We start from the raw sequence: 21487 nt of genomic DNA on the forward strand, positions 1-21487 counted from the left end.
CCCGGCTCTCTGCGGATCTATCAAGCTTTAATATCTAGTGTCTTGGTTTGAGTAACGGCCTTGTCGAGGCGGTATTGATGAAATGGCTCGGGATCCTGCTCCGTCAGCCTGGCCTAAATAAGCCGCAGACTGATAAGTTTCCACAATGTGAGTGTAAAGGTCATTAATACATTACCTGTTCAGAGAGAGGGAGCCTGCAGAGGAATCTATTGATTTTTTTTTTTTTTTCCTTTCTCCTCCCCACTTACCCCCAGGCCTCTCCGCTTCATTTTTTTCCTCCATGTCTTTCTTTCTTCTCGACAATGTCCTTGCATATAAGGGCGCCTCCCCATCTCTCTTTCTGTCTCTCTCTCTTTTTTTCTTTCTCTCTCTCTCTCTCTTCTCTCTCTCTCTCTCTCTCTCTCTCTCTCTCTCTCTCTCTCTCTCTCTCTCTCTCTTTCTGTGTTGGATCTTTGCTTTTGTTTGGTGGTAAAAACCTGAAGCTGGTGGAAGTTTATGGCATGAGTCCAACATGGACTTCACACTTTCAGCCTTTAGAGAGATTACAAAAATAAATACACCACATGGCCAAAAGTATGTGGACAGCTGAACCTTTCGGCCATTATGTGACTTGTGGCTGAGAGTCCATGTTCATTAATGTGCTGCTCTAACAGCCTCCAATCTCCTGGTTTCAGTCTTTCCACCACATGTACAGTAGAAGCTGCAGCAGGGATTTACTCCCATTCACACACCGGAGCATCAGTGAGTGCCAACACTGATGATGGGTGTACAATGTTATACTGAGACTTTGCAGCCAGTGAATGAGTTCAAAATGTGGCGCTGCTTTCAGCTAAGATTCACAGTTTTTCTACTTTGAATCTTTTGTGTCATCTCAGCCATTGATATAATTTGTGCCTCGGCTCTGACAGACAGATTTCTCTCATCCTCTGTTCAGACGACAAGCAGCTCCTCAAACATCTACATTAGGTTAGGTTACTTTAGTTGTACCAACCTCTGAGACTGAAACATGAAGTCAACATTGAAGAACCAAAACCTGCAGTTCCTCTAATGACCACTAGAGTCTGGCTCCAACAGTGAGTCAGTCCCCACAGACTCCCATGTTAAAATGTCCAACTTTACAGCAGAAATAAACATGTTTACAGCCTGGTACAAAAACAGTTCTGGTCTCTAGAGCTAATTTCCTCCTTCATTACAACTGTTTATATAACTCACCTGTTTACATTTTATTAAGGCTTAAGGTTATGGAGAATTGAGGGCGTGGCCTCTTTGAGTGACAGGTGGGTGAGCGTATGTTTGACACAAACCGACACACTCCACCTCTTTGACCATTTTTGGATAAGATGGGAGTTAGGGGTGGAGTCAGACACTGCCAAGATGGCGACAGTGGATCAGCTCACTCTGAGCCTCAGAAGTCTGTGGGTGATGTCACAGAGGCTACATCCATCTTTATTTACTGTTTTTGTTTGCAGTAAAAAAGAGTCGTCAATTTTACAGATACACATGTAACACACAGCACAGACAATGCCGTGTGCACAAGGTAAATAAAAATGAATAATTTAAACATTGATTCTATGCAGTTGTTACTACAACTTATTCATATGAGTGATGCTGCTGGAACAAAGATATTTTTATGCTGTTTCGTTCTGCACTGTTGGGACAATATGAACCTTCATCCGTCATCCTGATCAGTGGTCAAATCCGAACATCCAAACCACAGACTCTGTATGACATTACATTAGACTGTAACTGTCTGTAATCTTTAACATGCTTCACCCAACAATTTTTATTAAGACTAAAGATTAAATAGATTAAATGCATTTTTATAGACTCCTGAGTTACCATTTGTAACACTGACCATTATCATTTAGTGTGTTTAATACAGCAGATTACAGTATTTGACCAACATAATATAATTGTCAAAACATTTTTTTGAGAAATATAGACAAATGAAACCAAGGTTGTTGGATGTTTAGTGTAAGGATTAAGGTTTATTTTCATTATTATGTTTTTAAATCTAGCTAATGTAATCTTTGTTTTTATTTATGTTTCTTGATTCTGTTAAAATTGTTGTGTTAATGTTGTTTTAATTCTTAATCAGTTATTTTGCTTTGTTTTTGTCTTTATATTTTTATTTATTTTTTTTTTTAATTGATTTTGACAGGCTTATTCATCTCCCATACAGATTGGTTACAAATTGTCATTTTGTCTGTTTTGTTTACTAAGCAGAACACTAAGAGACAAAAAAACAAGCAAACACGACAGTTTGGCAACAACCTCACAAGACAAGACAAGACTCTGCAATTGATCATTTTCATTATTGATTAATCTGCTAGTTATTTTCTCAATTGGTTTGACTATATAATATCAGAAAATAATGAAACAAACCTGATAATAAAGCTGATGATGATGTTTTCAAAGTCCTTTTTTTATTCAACGAACTCTCCACAAACCACAAAAACATTCAGTTTACAATCGGATAGAACAGAGAAAAGCAGTAAATTGTCAGATTTGAGAAGATTTAACTAGTAAATTAATGGATTATCATTAATTGATAATTGCAGCTCTACTGAAGTGTCATCTAAACAAAGACTATGTTACACAATACACAGTCTGAGAAAGTATTATTTACATCAAAGAATAAGAATAATACTGTAAGTAAATAGTAAAACATATAGAGGTTGAGCTCAGTTACAGTTTTATATAAAGCTTCACACACTGTTCTTCTGTGTTTTCTAACACTCCTGCTCCAAGCCAACTCTGCAAAACATGTATCACCTCCTATCTGACAGCCTCCCCCTCCTCACCCCACTCCTCCTCCTCTTCCTCCTCCTCCTCCTCCTCACCCTCTTCCACCTCCCCTCTCTGTAGTTGAGCAGTATGCCTCCTGATGCCTGCAGTGAGTTCAGTTTCTCCAAAAAGGGTCAGCTGATCATGAGCGCTGTTAATCCCGCCAGCAGCTCGGCCCCGCCCACCCTGTCTGCCTCCTCCTCCATCCTGACCAATGGCTCGTCTCCGCCCATCGATCAGACTGACCTCCTCCAGAAGTGGATCCTCACCGCCGCCAAGGTGGGTGGAGCCATGACACACACACACACACACACACACACACACACACACACACACACCCCTGCAGAATGCCCTGCCCTGCATGCATATAAACACAGACAAACCACAGCATAAATATAAACATTGTGTGTGTGTATGCGTGTGTGTGTGTGTGCGCACACAGGGCCGTCACACGGAGTTGGTCAGTCTGACTCGGCCATTCTCTGGTGGTCTGGGCTTCAGCGTGGTCGGTCTGAATCCTGCAGGAAGCAGCAGTCAGGGAGTCTTCGTCAAACACATCCAGCCTGGAGGCATCGCACACAGGTTCAACTGATAAATAATGTTTGTTTCCTACATTGAAAATGAGCAGGAGATCTCAGCAGCATTAGTGGATTAGTCTTTTTTTTATTGAATAAGAAATAAATAAATAGTAATAATAAAAACATTTACTCACCAAGTTCAGATCTGACCTCATTAAAAAGCAATGAAATTAACGTAAAAAGCACATTATAAACATAAGTTATTTAATTATTTAACATGGGCAGCAGTAATATAAAGTACAGAGGATTTATCCCGAATGAGCTGCGTGCAGACACAGATACAGTATTGTTCTTTAATCTGTACTTAAAGCAGCTATAGTAGATATTATCATAATAACAGTGTATGAAATGACAAGGTGAAAACAGTGTTTAATGGGAAAGGAGTGAGTAAAACTGATGAACTTAGAATATCACAAGTTCAACATTTCTACTCTATAACTTGAAGGTGATCATGTGTCAGTGTTGTGTTCACCAACAACAAGCGGACAACAGCATCAGCTTTTGAAGTAAAAGAAACATAAAATCTAAACAGCGGAACTGTAATACAGTGTATGTATTTATTTGACCATTTAATGGAGACTGTATATAACTAGATGATTAGATTTTAGCTTCCCAACACATTGAATAATACATGGTAAAAGCTAACCAACTGGCTGCTAACTGTAAAATCAGTCATTTTGTTGAAAGAATCTGCCAAAGAATTAGTTCTGTATCATCTCATCGAGAAGTTGAGACTGATGTTGGGTTGTGTTTGCAGGGATGGGCGTCTCCAGGAGCGGGACCAGATCGTGGTGATAAACGGTTGTCCTCTGGAGCCGGGGATCAGCCAGCAGCAGGCCCTCACCCTCCTGCAGCAGCCTGGAGAAATGGTGGAGCTGGTGGTGGCGAGGGACCGCCCACCCAACGCAGCGTCACCCGTCATCACGGTGAGAAGTCTGATATTCACCACAAAAGACTACACTGCAATAGTGAAGACAAGCACAGATAAAAACATTAACTCACCAAAAATAAGAAGGAAAGTTCAGCTATTCAAATACTTGTAAAATTTTCATCTTCAACCTGAGCACAGTGAACTTCAGAAGCAGAGACACAGAATCTGGATCATTTTTACAGCTTTAATTTGTATTTATCTAATTTCTGGAAAAAAAACTGTAAAGGCTTCAACAGACCTGTAAGTGAACAGCATTCGAGCTGAAATGATTAGCTGATTATCCAATTAGACAATGGACATGGCACCTGATTGGATAATGAGGAATCATTTCAGTTATTTTTCAAGCAAAACTTATGGGAAAAAAATCAGAATGTTTTCTGGTTCACAGTGAACTGATTTTCTGCGAGTTTGGAACAAAACACAACATTTGAAATTGTAACTTTCAGCTTTTTTTTGGAGGTTTCGTTCATTAAACAATTAATCAATTAATCTAAAAAAGAATCGTCAGGTGAGTAGATTATTGTTTGTTTCAGCCCTATTTTGCATTGTGGTTTCTTCAGGTTCACTCACAGATAAGAGATGAATTCACATTTGAGTTTTACTGTGAAGAGGCGGCTACATATCATTTATACTGAAATATTAACATTGGCAGTATTTGAAACAAACATGATGGAGCTATTTTTTTGAATTTGATGTTTGTAGGTTTTATTTGCCGCTGAACATGGAGTATGTGGTGGTGATGGTCGCTGAAAACAGCTATTTTTTGGACTTAAACAATGAATTGATTATCAAAATAGTTGCTATAGATAAATAGATAATTTTTCTGATGATCGATTAATTGACCAGTCGTTGCATCTCTTTCTCTCAGCTGTCAGTCTTTTTGTTAAGTTAGGCTAATGTAGACATAAGATTGATATCCATATTAGAAAGAAAGAAAGAAAGTTTCCCAATAACACTGAACACTTTTTAAATTAAAAATCATATTTTATATTGATCTATAGAAACATTACCACAACCTCATCTTCTTCTCAAGTGACCTCACATGGATCCAGACTCCTAGGTTGAGAAACTGTGTACCAACTTTTCAGATCTCTTTTAAAAAGAAAAAAAAATATTTTTTTTATTAAAAGTTTAAATAGGTGACAATTTTAACTTGTTTGTCAAAGTCTAAACATTTTTATGATAAACTTCTTCTCTAATCAATGATCAATAGTTTTGTCTCTAGGGAGGCAGTTAGCTTACTCAGCTGTTAGTGTACTCAGCTGTGTTAGCAGCAGCACAGCTCCAGATGGGAGCTACACGCCTGATACTAAAGTTTTAGTGTCAGTTGTTTGAGAGAAACAGGAAAACAAGTGAGGATCATGAAATCAATAGGTTTTTAATTTTTTGCTTCCAGAAAAAAACAAAAAACAAAAAAACAACGTTAAGCATTCAATCATTTGTTGTCTGTAAAATGATAAGTTCAAACTCTGTTCCCTGATCATTTAGATAGATAGCTAGACAGATACTTTATTAATCCCTTAGAGGAAATTCAAGTCATTCAATGTCCATTAGCTCATTGATAATAATATTAATAATAATAATGATAACAGTTGATAATAAATAAACAATAATAAAGATTAGTCCACTTCCTTTGGCTGAGGTGTTGTATAGCCTGATGGCAGTGGGAACAAAGGATCTCCTGAACCTCTCTGTTCTGCAGCACAGTGAGATGAGATGTTTGCTGCAGCTGTAGCTGCTTCTCTGTCCTGCCAGAATGTTGTGGAGAGGATGGTTGGTATTGTCCAAGTTGGCCTCCATCTCTCCACAACAGTCTTGAGTGAGTCCAGACTCCTGCCCAGCACAGACCCAGCCTTTTTTACCAGCTTGTCCAGTCTCCTTGTGTTCATGTCGGACATGCTGCTGCCCCAGCAGACTGCAGCATTAAAGAGTACACTAGCCACCACTGACTGATAAAACATGCGCAGCATTTCACTGCAGACGTCAAAGGACCTGAGCCTCCTGAGGAAAAAGATTCAGCTCTGCCTCTTAAGGTAGATGGCATCTGTGTTCAGGAACCAGTCCAGTTTACTGTCCAGGTGCACACCTAGGTATTTATAAGTGTGCACCACCTCAATGTCCTTCCCTCGAATGTACATTGGCTGAAGGGCGGGCCTAGACCTCCCAAAGTCCATGACCATCTCCTTGGTCTTGGAGGTGTTCAGTAGGAGGCAGTACTCCTCTTCCTGCCCGTTCCTGATACGCACCACAACAGCTGTGTCAACTGAGTATTTCTGGATGTGGCAGGACTCAGAGTTGTATTTGAAGTCGGCCGTATACCGGGTGAACAGGAGCAGAGCCAGAACAGTCCCCTGTGGAGCCCCAGTGCTGCTCATCACTGTCCCTGAGACACAGTTATCCAGCCTGACGTACTGTGGTCGTCTTGTCAGGTGATCCACAATCCAGGACGTGAAGCAGGGATCCACCCCATCCCTTCCAGCTTGTCTTTAAGGATGGGGGGTTGGATGGTGTTAAATGCACTTGAGACATCAAAGAACATAATCCTCATTTAACCACCTGGCTCGTCCAAGAATGAATCACCTAAGAATGGGCCGGTGGAGCATGTAAAGGACGGCATCATACACTCCAATATGTTCCTCGTAGGCGAGCTGTAGGGGTCTAGTGCATGTTCAACCTGTGGCCTCAGAAGGTGGAGAAGCAGCCGCTCCAGGGTCTTCATGATGTGTGATGTGAGGGCCACCGGTCTGTAGTCATTTATCTCAGCCAGTCATCCTACTTTTGGTACAGGAACAAGACATGATGTTTTCCACAGGACCAGGACCCTCCCTGTTTGTAGACTTAAGTTAAAGATCCTCTGGAGAGGCTCAGCCAGCTGGGCTGCACAGTCCTTTACCAGCCTCGGACACACACCATCAGGGCCTGTTGCCATTCCAGGGCGTAGCCTCTTGAGCTCCACCCTCACCTCCTCCACTGTAAAGGACAGGAGACTTGACCCCAGTGTGGAGGGAGTTGCAGCTGTAGTGCCAGGTTGTGGAGGAGATGCTGTAGGAGAAGCTGCAGCTGAAGCAGTGGGAGAGAGAACAGGTGAGGCTGTGTCACACCTGTTGTAGAACAGCTTGAACTCATTGGCCTTGTCCACATCACCTGATGTTGCCTGGCTGTTCTTCTCTTTATAGTCAGTGATGGTCCTCATCCCCTTCCACACCTCTCTGGTGTTGTTGTGCTGCAGCTTCCTCTCTACTTTCTTTACGTAGTCCTCCTTCGCCTGCTTCAATCTCCTCTTCAGCTCATGCTGCACACACCTGAGCTTCTCCCTGTCTCCATCCCTGAAGGCCTCCTCTTTCTGCTTGAGGAGGGTCTTGATGTTACTGGTGATCCAGGGTTTGTTGTTTGGAATGGAAAGCAGTGTACAGTCCTTGCTGGTGTCCATACAGAAGTTAATGTAGTCTGTGGTACATTCAACCATTATATCAAGGTCATGGTCCTTGCTTTTATCATTTTCCTGTGACTCCAAACATTATTTAACATCATTATTTGACACATGTTGAGCTTCAAAACTAAATGTCAGCTTTTCTCATTGTGTAACAAAACCTGACTGAAAGTTGAAGTCGACTCCTTCATTTCAGTCACAGTTTTTATTTTTAAGGCCTCATCCTAAACCAGCAGTGGAGAGGAGCACCGCTGAAATCAGCTTTATTTCTACTGTCTGTTCAGCCGCACACACACACACACACACACACACACACACACACACACACACACACACACACACACACACACACACACACACACACACACACACACACACACACACACACACACTCACACACACACACAACACACACACACACACACACACACACACACACACACACACACACACACACACACACACACACACACACACACACACACACACACACACACACACATCATCCAGCAGCTTGGCTGTCACTCAAAACAAGCAGTGCTGAGAGGGCATCAATCACAGCTGGAGGTCACTTTGAGGCCACGCCTCTGTATCAGAGTGAGACCTCCTGTTTATGACAAGCCGTAAGTCTGCTGACATTGACTCAGATGATTTTTATGACCTTAAAGCCTATAGGAAATCAAGTTAGTGCTCCACTTGCAGCATCGCTCCTGACAATATGTATTTAAGTCTGAGAGGAGCTGCGATCAATGAATGTCGACATGACGGGGGAGTCAAAGCCCAGCAGCGTGGGAGGGGGGAGTGAACACGGCGGAGGCACAGATAAAGAGACAGTGACGTCACTGAGAAACTCACTCCATTGGCTCCATCCTAACTGAGGTGAAAGGTCAGAGGTCATACTGAGGAGTTCACCTGAGGTGTGTTTGGAAGATGGAGAGGGAAGGAAATGAAGATTCAATTAAACCGGAGTTTCCCAAACTGCTAAGCATTGTGGGTATTGGAGTCTTGGAATTCTACTGAAACGATAATAGATAACTGTCTTTTAAATCCATCTTCTTAAATTAATGCCTTTTTATAATCAGATTCTAATGGATCAATAACATATTTAAACATATTTCAATGAGTACAAAGTTTTGTACAAAATCCATTTAGATGAAAATGTTTGGAACTTGACAGGTGGTGCCGGTGTAGGCGTACCACTCCTGTGATAGAGCTCTGGGGCTTCGTTGTACAGCAGAGTTGGGAACAAACAGTATAGATGAGCCGGATCAGAGAAAAGCTAATGTATGCCTGAGCCATTGGCCTGAATACATGAGAGGATGTTGACATTTAAACAACAAAAGAAAAGATTTCAGTAAGAAAAACGATGCGGTGACAGACCAGAGCAGGTCTGGACTGTTAATATGAGCAGGGGATCACAGGTTAGCTGCAGCCGTAATGATTCTGCCCCGCTCTATTGTTGGGTCATTATCGCACAGAATTACACTGTCCCTCTTGTTTGTTACCCTCCTCCTCCTCCCGGCTCGTTGGATCAGGGCCACGTCCTGCATACCAGGCCTGCGATCCTCCTGCTTTTGTTTTATTCATGTCCCGTTTCTATCGAGGTCACGTTTAATGGAGCCCAGGGCATAAAAAACACAACTCTGGATGGGGTTTTATTGCTGCTTGCCCGGCCTGGCTAACTATCCGTCTCCCCAAGCCAAGACTCCTATGCTGGGCAGATTCAGGCGACTCTGACCCGCCGTCACAGCTGATGTGTCGTCCTGGCGTCAAACGTCTCAGCTCTCATTTCTGCTGGAATAAGTCCAGCACCGACAGGAAACTCGTCACTGTAAAGTGTCTCATAAAGACAGGTATAAATCAGCCCGTCGGATATGATTTTATAGCTTTTGTCTATTTAGTGAATATTATCCCAGCATCGATTAGGACAGCGTGTCGGAGGAGTTTACTGTTAATTTATGGCTCTCCTAAAAATGATGAAAAGCAGAAAGAACAGGGATAAAAAATAACAGATTGTGTGATTAAAGAAACCTGAAGGGGCCTTTAAAACTGCCTCCTCTCAGGAAATGAACTTAAGCAGAACTTATCTGGATGAAGTTGGTAAACTTTTCTGTGAACTCCCCTCAGCCATTTTAGCATTTTAAATTAAAGTCACATTACCCAGCCCCCTCAGTCGTAACATCAAGGTTGAGTCAGACTTGCATCTAAGTTAATCAGGTACATGCTCAAATAGAAACAACACATACATAAGTCAGTTTTTCATAAATGGCCCAATATCACAAATCTCAAATTTGTCTCAGGCTGCTTTACAATCTGTACAACATATAGCACATACAGGAAGAGTTACAGAGGAGGGATCGCTCTCCCAGGACGGACAGACAGGAAACAGATGTAGATTTACAGAACAGACGCTCAGGACGACAACATTATAGACAGATTGTCGACATGAAGAAAATGATCTGCGAGAACATAGAGAAACTTCCAAACAGACCTGACCCACTCAACCTCCTCTCACCATGAGGCGTGTCAGTTCACAGATGTGGGTGAAATTCCTCTCCATTACAATGATCTGAGGTCAGAGTCTGGAGCGCACAGACTCTGGAAAAAGATGGACATGTCCTCAGTGATGTCACTTGGATTAGTGTGAGGGGAGTTTTTAAAGCTTGAAGTCTGCAGATTTCCATAGAAAATAATTGGTTTGGATGTTTTGACACATGTCACACAGCGCTGGTGTGTGATGTCACTCCACTTCCTGACTTACACATGACTCCATCCACATCACAACACCACAATCACAAAGGCTGTTGCCTCTATTATGTTTTATTTATATTGACTTGATCAAAAGCACAGAAACATTTCAGTCTGAGGTGAAGTCAGAGAAACTGGACTAGTGGCTCCTTCGACATAAACTTCATGTTTACCAAGTAAACTGCCTCTCTACTTCCTTCTGTGTTCACTTCATCTCTCAGGCAGGGTGCAAGCAGCTAACGCTGTAGCCTGAGGCTAACCAATCATCCAGGGGTCAAACTAATACACAGGGATCACACTTGATCCATAACACGTTTATGTTGCTATAAACTCTGCAGAGAGCTGAGGTGAAACTTATTACACTTGAGTATTGATTTTAATATAGCCTCGATTAACTGTCTTTAATATTTTCACCACAAAAAGACACACACAGAGCTGTGAGAAGAGTAAACGGAGGCTCGGGATAGTTTCCACAGACGCTGAAGAAGCTCAGCACATTTACTTCCACAGACCGTGTGCAGTGACGGAGCCTCTACTGCGGAAAGACTGAACTTCTGCTGCAGAGCGAAGCATCCACCACTCTGAGTGTGATCTGACTTTATCAGGCAAACAGCCTCCTGCAGCGTCCTGCGATCAGCTGAGGAGGAGGTTTGTTTCATTAGACAGAGACCTCCTCTATCAGATCTGAGCTGTAATAAGAGACCAGAGCCACCTCTGATTACAGCTACTTCATAAAGACAGCCTGTGTGTGTGTGTGTGTGTGTGTGTGTGTGTGTGTGTGTGTGTGTGTGTGTGTGTGTGTGTGTGTGTGTGTGTGTGTGTGTGTGTGTGTGTGTTAGTAGGTTTGTGCTGCAGCCTTTCATTGATCAGCAGCTGGTATCAGGAGGAGGAGGAAATGCTCTCAGCTGGTAATTACCTGCTGAGGTTCACTTTAACGACCTTTCACCTCAGGACAGATAGTCGGCAGCTCAGTGAGTCTGCTGCTGTGCTACTAGCACAATGAAATAAAAATAATTAGAGCAGTTTTAAATTATGCTGGTTTGATCTGCATTGATCTGCCAGAAGATCAAATTAATTTTGATTCCTGAAATGCAGCTTATTAACTTTCAGCAAGTTGTTTTTTAAATGTTGTCTTGAATGTCAAACAGTTACCAATGTCTGTCCATACCTTGACCAAAATATAAGACAAAAAAGTTTTATTGTGTAATAGTTACAAAACATACAGCTTTCCCTAATTTTAAAGCTCCACATAGTCTAAAGGTAGATGTGCTTGAGTAGTTTGATTATAGATCAGGTCTAGGTTCTATATTAATACTGTGAAAGTATCAAAGCCTCAGTCCACAGAGAAATGCACACAGCCTGTATTCAGACACTGAGCCTTAAAACCAGCCGTCAGGACTTTGTGATGTCACAACAAAGCAGTCACTGCCCTCAGCCGTGCCACGAGCCCCGTGCACCTGGACCAGACTGGAAAACCGTCGAAGAAAGGATCAGAGCCTCCTTTCTTCTGATTGGATCACCAACCTGTTGTTACCAGAGCTCCAGAGAGAAGCCTGAGAGAGGAGATGTAAAACTACACTGAGATGGTTTTTGGTTCTTAAAACAACAAATATATCTTCTTATGGATCAACACTTCAAATAAAACACAGGAGCGCTTTATAAATACCTGCTTATCATTGTTGAGAATATATTGTGTTAATTCTTCTGCTTGACACTCTCAAACATTGATAAATCTCTTGTGTCCTCCGTCCTCTGCTGCAGGATCAGTGGGGTCACGTGGAGGAGATCGAACTGTTGAACGATGGATCCGGTTTGGGCTTCGGCATTGTGGGAGGGAAGACGACTGGGGTGGTGGTCCGGACCCTCGTCCCAAACAGTGTGGCTGATAAGGTAAGTCAGACTAATGTGATAAAATTTATATCAAAATATAACAGAATAATAACATTAACTTGTTTTCTGCTGTTTCAACTGGTGATTGTTGTCTGTTAAACCCTGAAACTGAACCAATGAAAAAAATATTAAAGCCACAGAAACAGAATCGGTTTCATATAACATACAACATAAATTGGAAGAATAAGTGTTAATGTGTAATTTAAACCTTCATCTTGAACTTTGACCTTTAATCATATCATATTTAGACACCCTGACAGCAGCTGTGTTTCTAGTCCATTTTTCTGTTGTTTTCAAAGCTGAAGCTCCATCCACACTGTTGGAATCATGTGATAGAATAGACAGAAATCGGGTGGGGGTATGTAATAACCCCCACCCCCCCACTGACATAGTAGGGGACCCAAACACATGCCACAATTGCTGTTTATTTTTTTAAATATTTTTTAAGTTTATGAAATAAAAAGTAACATTCACTTGTTTTGACTTAAAAAATCAACAATAAGCCCAGTTGTACTTAAGCAGAACAAGGTTATATAAAATATAAATAGCTTCCTCCATTTTGGACTCTGCAGCTCTCGTCTTCAAGGTCTTCACTGTCCTGACAGTTTGTCAACACAGCTGGTTTTCATTTGAGCTCTACGTTACTTCACCCACTGATTGAAATGAAGTGATTTTACTTTTAAATACTGAGCCTTTAGTAGAGTTTCAGCCTCTCTGCTCAAACAGTGGTGTGTAATTAAGATCTCAGTACAGTGGTTATAATTCATGTTGACATTTTCAGAGAAATTTAAGGAGGAACGAATTTAAAACTGATGGAGGTTTTAAAAAATTTTGCACTGTCTCTGAACTGGGCACGCTGATGTGGTCCCTGCTTTCCCTTCACATCTGGGGCCCTTGAGCAAGGTCCCACAGCCTGGGCTTCCTCAGTGAATCAGCTGAAACCTGAGCTGTGGAAGCAGAAATCAGCCCAGTGGATGTTTCCTGGATAAATAACAGTTCAAACAGGAGCAGTACATTAGAGCAGACAACAGGCAGTTGCAGGAGAACTGAAGGAAGAATCATCACTTTGTAAGAGCATTAATCAGATCAATTAGATTAATTGGACAAGATGAATTTCTCTGCAGAGACGAGGGAAAAGCTTTGACTCCGGTCTTTCAACACACTTCCTGTCACTTTGTGCAGATACAAAACTTGAAGCTTGAGCCTTTGCACGTCTCTGATGAACAGATACAGAAGCTTGTTTCCCTCCTCCTCCTCTCCTGCTCTCTTCATCCCTCCTCACTCTTTTCTCATCCTCCTCTTATTTTATTCTTCTTCCTCTCACCTTTTCCTCTCATCTCTCCTCCATCTCGTTCCACTCTTCCATTTCTTCTTTTACCCTGTTTTCTGTCTCTTCTTTTCTTTTTGATATCATTTTATCTTTACTGTCCTTTTTTTTTTTTACTTGGCTGCAGTATGTGTCAAATACTGACTGGATTTATTGTCTTGTAGTTGACAATCAAATTCGGTTTGCTGTAAAAATGTTGTTTAAATTACCCTAAATCATAAGATAAAACTCAGTTGTCAAATGATAACAAATCTTCTAAAAGCTTGAAATAAATTTTAAAGAGGGTGGGGTTACTGTGCTTAATGGTAAATTCAGTATAATGTATATTTCCAAAACTCAAATTGCATCAGTGAAACAACAAAATCCTGTTAAACTCATTCAGCTGTTTTATTTGCAGCAGTAAATAAAAAAAAACAGTGAAGAGAAATGAGAAATCAGTGCTGACACCTGATAATTGTTGTGTTCACTTTTCTGTTTGAATTTTATTTTAACCCTATTTTCTTTTCAGAGAAAGAAAAGTGACAAAGAAAAAGTTTATCAGGTTAAACTTCAGGAAATATTTCTCTTCTTATTTGAGAATTTTCACTTGAAGATTTTACTTTAAAGTTTATAGAAGTGTGCGAATATAATTGTGTTATAAATGTGGGATTGGGGAAAACAGAAACTCACTGCACTAAATAAAATTAGCTATAAAGGTTTGTTTTAAATGTCATCCTGGTTCTCTGGTTCTCTTCCTGGCCGATCCAGGAACACAGGAAACTGATGTGAAGTAAAGAGTTAGGGCACCTCTGGGTTAATGACATATTGTTGATTTTTGAAGTGAAACAAAGTGAATACACATAAACCTACAGCTGCTCAAACTGTTGTTAACCTTCCGATTTCCTCTTCTCCTTCAATCAGGATGGGCGTCTCCGCACAGGCGACCACATCCTTCGCATTGGGGCGACGCCCACCAGCGGCCTCAACAGCGACCAGGTCGTCAAGGTGCTGCAGGGGTGCGGGAGTCACGTGACCATGCTAATCGCCAGGGATCCCCAAGGTCAGAGGTCGACAGGTCCGCCTCCCCCACCACCTCCAAATTCTGCCCCGGTCTCCTCCTTACCTCCCCGACCCCCTGAACTGCCCCTCCGCCATGACGTGGGCCCCAAGCGCCGACTCAGCAAGACGGTGAGCATCAGAGTGACCTTCATACAGTCGTCATTACAGCATCAGAATAAACAGTTTAAAGGTTTTAAATCATTAAGAGAAAAAACAAACAGACTCATGACACTGAGAGTCTCTGTATCTTCACTGGAGAAGATGAAAGTGTCACTCATGTGCTGCTGGCTCTGGAGGCGGGACAGTCTCAGCTGAAACATGTCCTCTCTGTTTGTGTGTGTATTTCAGCCCAACTTGGAGGGATATGAGATCCACGAGGTTCCTCTGACCAAGAAGGACGGACAGAGCCTCGGCATCTCCATCATCGGCTACAACCCTCTGACCAGCCAAGGTAAAGACAAAGAAAACTTCCTGACCAGCCAAGTCAGGAGAGGAAGAAACACTGATGAAGACTCATTCACTCAAACAATGAAAACGCAGTTAAACCCACAGGAAACTGAAACTAAGAACATAGAAAACTTTCTGACCAGCCGAGATTGGTCAGGAAAGCACATTCAACCACATCATTAGAAATTCACAGGAAACACTGTTAACCACACATTTACAACTCCCAACTTAACCTTTTCAGGGGCCAAAAATGATTGGCAATAATCTTTCAACTCTACCTCAAACACATCTCTGTTTACTTCACAGTAAAAGCCTCAAGCAACCTGTAGAGGGTTTTGCTACTTGGCTTTTACTGTGAAACAGCTGCAAAGCTTCTCTGTACTGTTTATTTTGAAGCAGCTTTAGGGCTTTTACTATGAAGCAGTTGCAGGGCGACTGAGAAGGGCTATTATATTTTTCAGTGCTTTTGTGGTTCAGAAGAGGATATTAAGGAAATTATAGAAATTATTCCATAATTATTCCTTCACAGCCTGTTTTTGTTATTTTTGTTAGTTTGTTTTGAAAAGTTTAATATGAGTGACAGTGATAATCTATTCATCTTCAGGGTCCCAGAACTCATAATTGCAATATCCAATATCCATCCCTCTCTCTCCCTCTCTTTCTGTCTGTCACTGTGTCTTTGTGTCTTGTTCTGTTCAGATGCAGTAGGTGTGTTTGTGAAACATGTAGTACCAGGCAGCGCTGCCGATCACAGCGGAAACATCCGAATCCACGACCGACTGATAGCTGTAAGTGTGTGTGTGTGTGTGTGTGTGTGTGTGTGCGCGCGTGTGCGTACGTGTGTGTGTTACCTTTGACCCAGCGGGACCTCTGCATTTCTCCTGATTTAGCCAACATTTACTGTTACAAAATTTACAAACTTCATTTAAACTTTCATTGCACATTTCATAATCCATGTCACTAACTTTAAATGTAGATAAATTACAGTCCAACCTGTGACATCTGCCTTCTATCTTTCCCCTGTTGTTTCTTCTCTTCGTCTCCCCTTTCTTTATGTTGCTTGCTACTATTTGTCTCTTCCTCTTTCTTTCTCCCTCCCTGTCTCTTTCTCTGTCCTTCTGTCCATCTCAACAGTTGGACGGCTTCAGTCTTCACGGTATGACCAATCAGGAGGTGCTGGAGGTGATGAAACAGACGGGTCAGACCGTGGTCCTCACTGTGGTCAGGAAGAAACCCAGAGTCCTGGAGAGATCCCTGGATAAAGGTCAGTCAATCAGTCATGAACCCTACAATGAATCTGAACAGTGACTGACTGAGGTTTCTGAGTAGGTACAGCGAGAAACAGTCACAAGGAGAATTTGCGCTAAATGTTAGTTTTTACTGTGTTTTACATTTAAAGTTCGATCACAGTGAAACAAGAGTTGTACTGAAGTCCCCCAGTCATAGTCCGACCTGGGACCTTTGTTGCATGTCATACCCGTCTCACCATCTACCCCCCAGTGTTGCCTGTTCTTCACTGTTAACCATCAAATAAAGACAAAACACAGAAAAAAAATCTTTAAAAGATAAGAGAATTGAAGACAAGGCCTGAAGATGAGGTACTAACAGAGCAGGTGTCAGTTCAGAGTGGTGCATACGGTCCCAATAAACAGACAGTAAAATTACCACAAACTAATTGCAGCACGTTGAACCTGGAGGCTTGTGGCTCAGAACACATCCACTCTCGGCCCCAAGAGAAAACCCCGTCGATACTCAAGATTGAGCTGAAGTGTTGGAGCTGCAGATGAACTGAATGTCTTTGTCCTTCTTAGAGCCACATGGCCATCATGGTGATAAATGACCAAACACGGTTCATCTTGAAATACCAACATTCTGACTGCTGACTCTCTTCACTGTGATGTTGATGGACCCTTTAATCCCATAATGCAAAAGGTAGCACAGAACGAGGAGCTCTTCAGATCTATGACGAAAATCAGTAAATTAATTAATTATAATACTGAGTTCATCTTTATTATTACTGTTATAGATAAAGGAAAAGGATGATTCAGAGATTTTAACATGGAAACAAGTCGTTAACAGTATATCGACTGTTTCATGATCGTTTGTGTGATTAAAAGATTAAAAAAAGATTTAAAATTAAACAGTGAAAAAATAATTGAATAGTTATTAAACTGACATTGACAGGTTGGTATTGTTTACACTACAGATTCATCTTTTACAGATGCACATATCTTAGGCTAAGATGTGCTGAAGTGACTTTCTGTGGGTTTATGTTGCACTAAGTTCATGATTAGATGGTTTTAAAGCAGTAATCCGCTGCTGTGAGAGAAGTTACCTCTGTGTTAAACTTATCAGAGCTTTTGTTCCTATTTCCTGTCTGAACCCTCCCTGCCTCTGTCCTCTCACCCAGATTAAGATGACAAATTTGTTTACAACTCAGTGTAATTTTCAAACTCTCCACAGAAAGCTGCGTTTCCTCCTCCTCCAGCGTCCAGAGAGATTAATTCTCCCGGTTCAGGGTCATTTTTTTGTCTTGCGATCGGCCAGCGGCCTGCACTGGTCAGCCTCCAGGCCAGAGAGAAACAAGTGATTTAAAAAAAATAAAATAAAAAAAGAAGAGGAGTGTAGGGCTCTTATCTCCTCCAGACGTCTTTTATTTCATTACTGAGGAAACACAGAGAACTGGAAACACAGCTGAGTTCAGCCTCAAGTTTTTAACTTCTTCTCTTCTGGTCATTTCTGTGACTCTCTTATCTACAAAGACTTATGATGAGTTAGAACGAGGAAAATAAACTTTCATAGATCAAAAAGAGTGATGATCAGTTAGGAGGTCGAAGGTCAGAGCAGCCTCAGTGTGTTTACATGTAGTTAAGTGGGACATAGAAATACAGAGTCCAGATTTCCCCCAACCTAAGAAATTATCAACTGATCACCAAAAATCTATGCTCAGACAAAAGAGTTCATGAGTTCGCATTTTATTTCCTTAAATCTTTATATTTCTATCTTTAAAGCTCATTCAGAGGCCCTGGAGCACACTTTCACTTTCACAGTCACTCCTGGAAAGACTTTCATGACATGAATGCTGGAAATAGAGGAAACTGAAATAAAAAAAGCATATTTGCATATCCTTATGCCTGCTCTTTGTGTGTATGTCAGTGGAGAGGGAGCCGTCTCACGTGTCACTGCGGAGGTCATTGAAGGTGAACACTCGCTCCTCTGGGTTTGGCTCCTCAATGATGAAGCTGGAGCCAATGTACCCTAACACCAGTAGCAGGGGTGAGGCCACATACTCATACAGCGCAGAAGGTGAGTATTTGTTTTCAGGCTACAGTAACATTAAAGTCTCAGCTTTAATTTGAGCAGGTTCACATCAGTGTAGCAAGAACTGTGTGGGAGGTAGAGCTCTGTAACACATAGAGACCAAATTACAGAGGTTTAAAAGTAATTGGGCACTCATTTACTAAATGTTTGTGTTGTTTCAACATTAGTTCACACACAAAGAGAGTTTCCATTTAGATGGAGGTGGAGTTGTCTGTCAATATGAGCAGTGAAGAAGAGTTGTGTTACCTTTTGTTGTGAAGTAGATTAACTGCCGCAGTTATAAATGAATATTTATAAGGTACAATTCCTCTGCCAAGACTTTTAGGAGTTTTGCTCAGTTGTAGCTTTTTATTTCTATATTATTTTTACAGAATACTTTATTCAACTTAACTTGAACAATTTGTTTCATATTATTTATTTAGAAAACTGAGAAATATTCAACATTTCCTAACAAGACTGAACTGTGACATTTATCTACAGTCGTGTAAATCTGGATGAGGATTCATGGAATAAGCAGAAACTCTGTCCTTAAATCTACGGCCGTGATTATAAGTGTGCAAAAACCTTCCTGCAGACATGTCAACACAGGCCTTTAACAGCCTCCTCTCTGAATTATGCCCTCTCTTTTTATTCCTCATTAGCTTTACTAAGTGGCCAAAACGCCACGCTAACACTTAGCATGCCGCTCGCCTGCTCTCAGCCAACAAATGTACAGGGTCTGAGCTGCCTGACAGTCCGGCAGCGATGTATTACCCTGTTTATTCAGTCAAACGCTGCAGATTAATTGCGCTGTGAAGGCTGAGGTTAGCAATGTTAATTTAATCAGAGGCTGTTGCTGTAACGCAACCAGACCTGCTGTAGAATACCTCCACATGTGGAGAGATTTGTGAATCACGGAGGTGGAGGATCCTGCCTCAAACCAGCCCACAGGACTAGGAGATCGGTCTGTGATCTGATCTGACTGTCAGGGTTTCACTCTGCTCTGGAAAACCACTTTATTCTTCTGGGATTTAAGGATGTATTGTTGCTGAGACATTTTTTGAGTGTGTGTGCAAATGCATTAAACACACACACACACACACACACACACAGACACACACACAGACACACACACACACACGCACACAAATCCACAGTCTCCATGGTTGAAGTTGCTTACTTTACAGTTTAGATTTGAGTCATTTAGCTTTTTGCTTCTGACCAGTGAATTCCAATGAGGAGACCGTCATCCTGGATCAGAGAAAGAGTGAAAAATGTTTTTACTGCAGCAGAACCAGAGAACAGGTTAAATACATTACTGTTAGTACTCGTTGTCCCTTTGCAGTTTGGCTGGCCCTTTGACTGCAGCACTACCACACTACTACAACATCTCAACCTTTGACCCCTACCCACATCGCTGGTCCTGCTTCACCTTAAATCCCACAATGTCTTAACAAACAATTCATTTGTGTCCCATATAAAATAAATAGGGGTGAACTTCTCTGGTTCTGCATGGTTAGTCCCTCCATCACTTCATTTCCAGCAGGAATTAAATGTTTGTGAGAAACTCTGATCAGCATTAGAGAAACCTGATTTCTCACCTGTACCTACAGGTGACACTGTAAGTACAATATTCTTCTAAAATGACACTGTGTTGGAAAAATACATTATCATCTGTCATTATGTGTAATGTCTTCTCTTCAAGTAGGTCCATACATGGCACCACTGTACTACTGCAGTAATATCTGTTCATTTTCATCACTTACAGTACAGACTGGTGTTACAGAGCTGCAGGAACCTGCTCTGTTTTAACGGCTGAATTGTAATTATGTATCTGTTCCACTGCTAATACAGGCTGTTTTCAATCTGTGTGTGTGTGTGTATGTGTGTGTGTGTGTACAGCTACAGAGGCAGAACTGAGGGCTAAATGGGATCAAGCTCTGGGGCCACTGTACGAAGTCCTGGTGAGACTATACACAAAAACACGCACACACACACACACACACACACACACACACACACAAATAAATCGATCTTGGATTACTGATGAAGTGTGTGACTATATGATGTTCATTGCTGTGCAAAGGTTTTAGGAACTTGTGAAAGTGTTTGGACTCATTGTGCTTCTGCAGAAACCTTTACTGTGCGTGTGCGTGTATGTGTGTGTTTTCAGGTGGTGCAGTTGGATCCTGTCATTGAAGATGATGCAGAGCTGCAGAAATCCTGCAAGGTGAGAAACGTTCTCTTTCCAGCTCTGTTAGTTTCCAGTCAAACACAGTTCAATAGCAGCAGCCAGCCTCTAAAATGATCACATAGTTGAATCAACACAGCTTCAACAAAAACTGAACATTAACCTTCATGAGGGGAGGATTCTGTTGGATTAGAATACATTCATCTGTATCTAATCCTGTTATCTTGTATCGCCGCTCACAGCTGTTACCCGTCCACACGTTGAGACTCGGGGTCGAGTTGGACTCGTTCGATGGTCACCATTACATCTCCTCTGTGGCCCCTGGAGGCCCTGTGGATAAACACGGAGTCTTGAGACCAGAGGACGAGCTTCTGGAGGTAAATACATGTACTCACACAAACAACAACAACAAACCAAAAAATCTCCTGTAACATCTCCATAGAAAAGACATGTAGAAACTAGACTTATTGTAGACGAAGAATATTCATTGTTGCCTCTTATAGCATTAGCAACTTCACATTAGCATGTGAGTTTGGAGAGCAAGAGTTGTAACAAAGCTCAAACATGACAGTCAGTACCAACAGGTTTTAGTCAATAAACAGCTTCTACACAAACTGCTGTTAAAACTACAATGTCTCCACAACAACAGAACTGTTGTAAAGTGTGATTTTCTCTTTGAGAAAGGTAGGCTAGTGGTTTGAGGTCTTTCTGTGTACCTCTCCCTCCAAAATCACCTCTGAAAGTTCCACAAGGCTCAATTCTAACTCCACTACTTTTTGGTGTTTACATTTTACCACTAGGGGTCGCTAATATTCATCTC

The 21487-nt window shown here is 41.6% G+C and overlaps 1 protein-coding gene across 4 annotated transcripts in view; it reads left to right on the top strand.

The window, feature by feature from the left end:
• The window catches only part of patj (PATJ crumbs cell polarity complex component), a 129150-nt gene that overhangs the window by 4198 nt on the left and 103465 nt on the right, over positions 1-21487 (top strand). For all 4 annotated transcript variants that reach the window (XM_056378377.1, XM_056378381.1, XM_056378380.1 and 1 more), the window contains exons 4-15: positions 2869-3066; positions 3230-3369; positions 4123-4291; positions 12236-12364; positions 14592-14858; positions 15078-15180; positions 15876-15964; positions 16311-16440; positions 18333-18482; positions 20379-20440; positions 20650-20706; positions 20910-21044. In XM_056378377.1, coding sequence (XP_056234352.1) covers positions 2869-3066; positions 3230-3369; positions 4123-4291; positions 12236-12364; positions 14592-14858; positions 15078-15180; positions 15876-15964; positions 16311-16440; positions 18333-18482; positions 20379-20440; positions 20650-20706; positions 20910-21044 — 1629 coding nt within the window. The remainder of the gene's footprint in view (positions 1-2868; positions 3067-3229; positions 3370-4122; positions 4292-12235; positions 12365-14591; positions 14859-15077; positions 15181-15875; positions 15965-16310; positions 16441-18332; positions 18483-20378; positions 20441-20649; positions 20707-20909; positions 21045-21487) is intronic.

Source organism: Seriola aureovittata, chromosome 6 (assembly GCF_021018895.1).
Source record: "Seriola aureovittata isolate HTS-2021-v1 ecotype China chromosome 6, ASM2101889v1, whole genome shotgun sequence".
Taxonomy (NCBI): Eukaryota; Metazoa; Chordata; class Actinopteri; order Carangiformes; family Carangidae; genus Seriola; species Seriola aureovittata.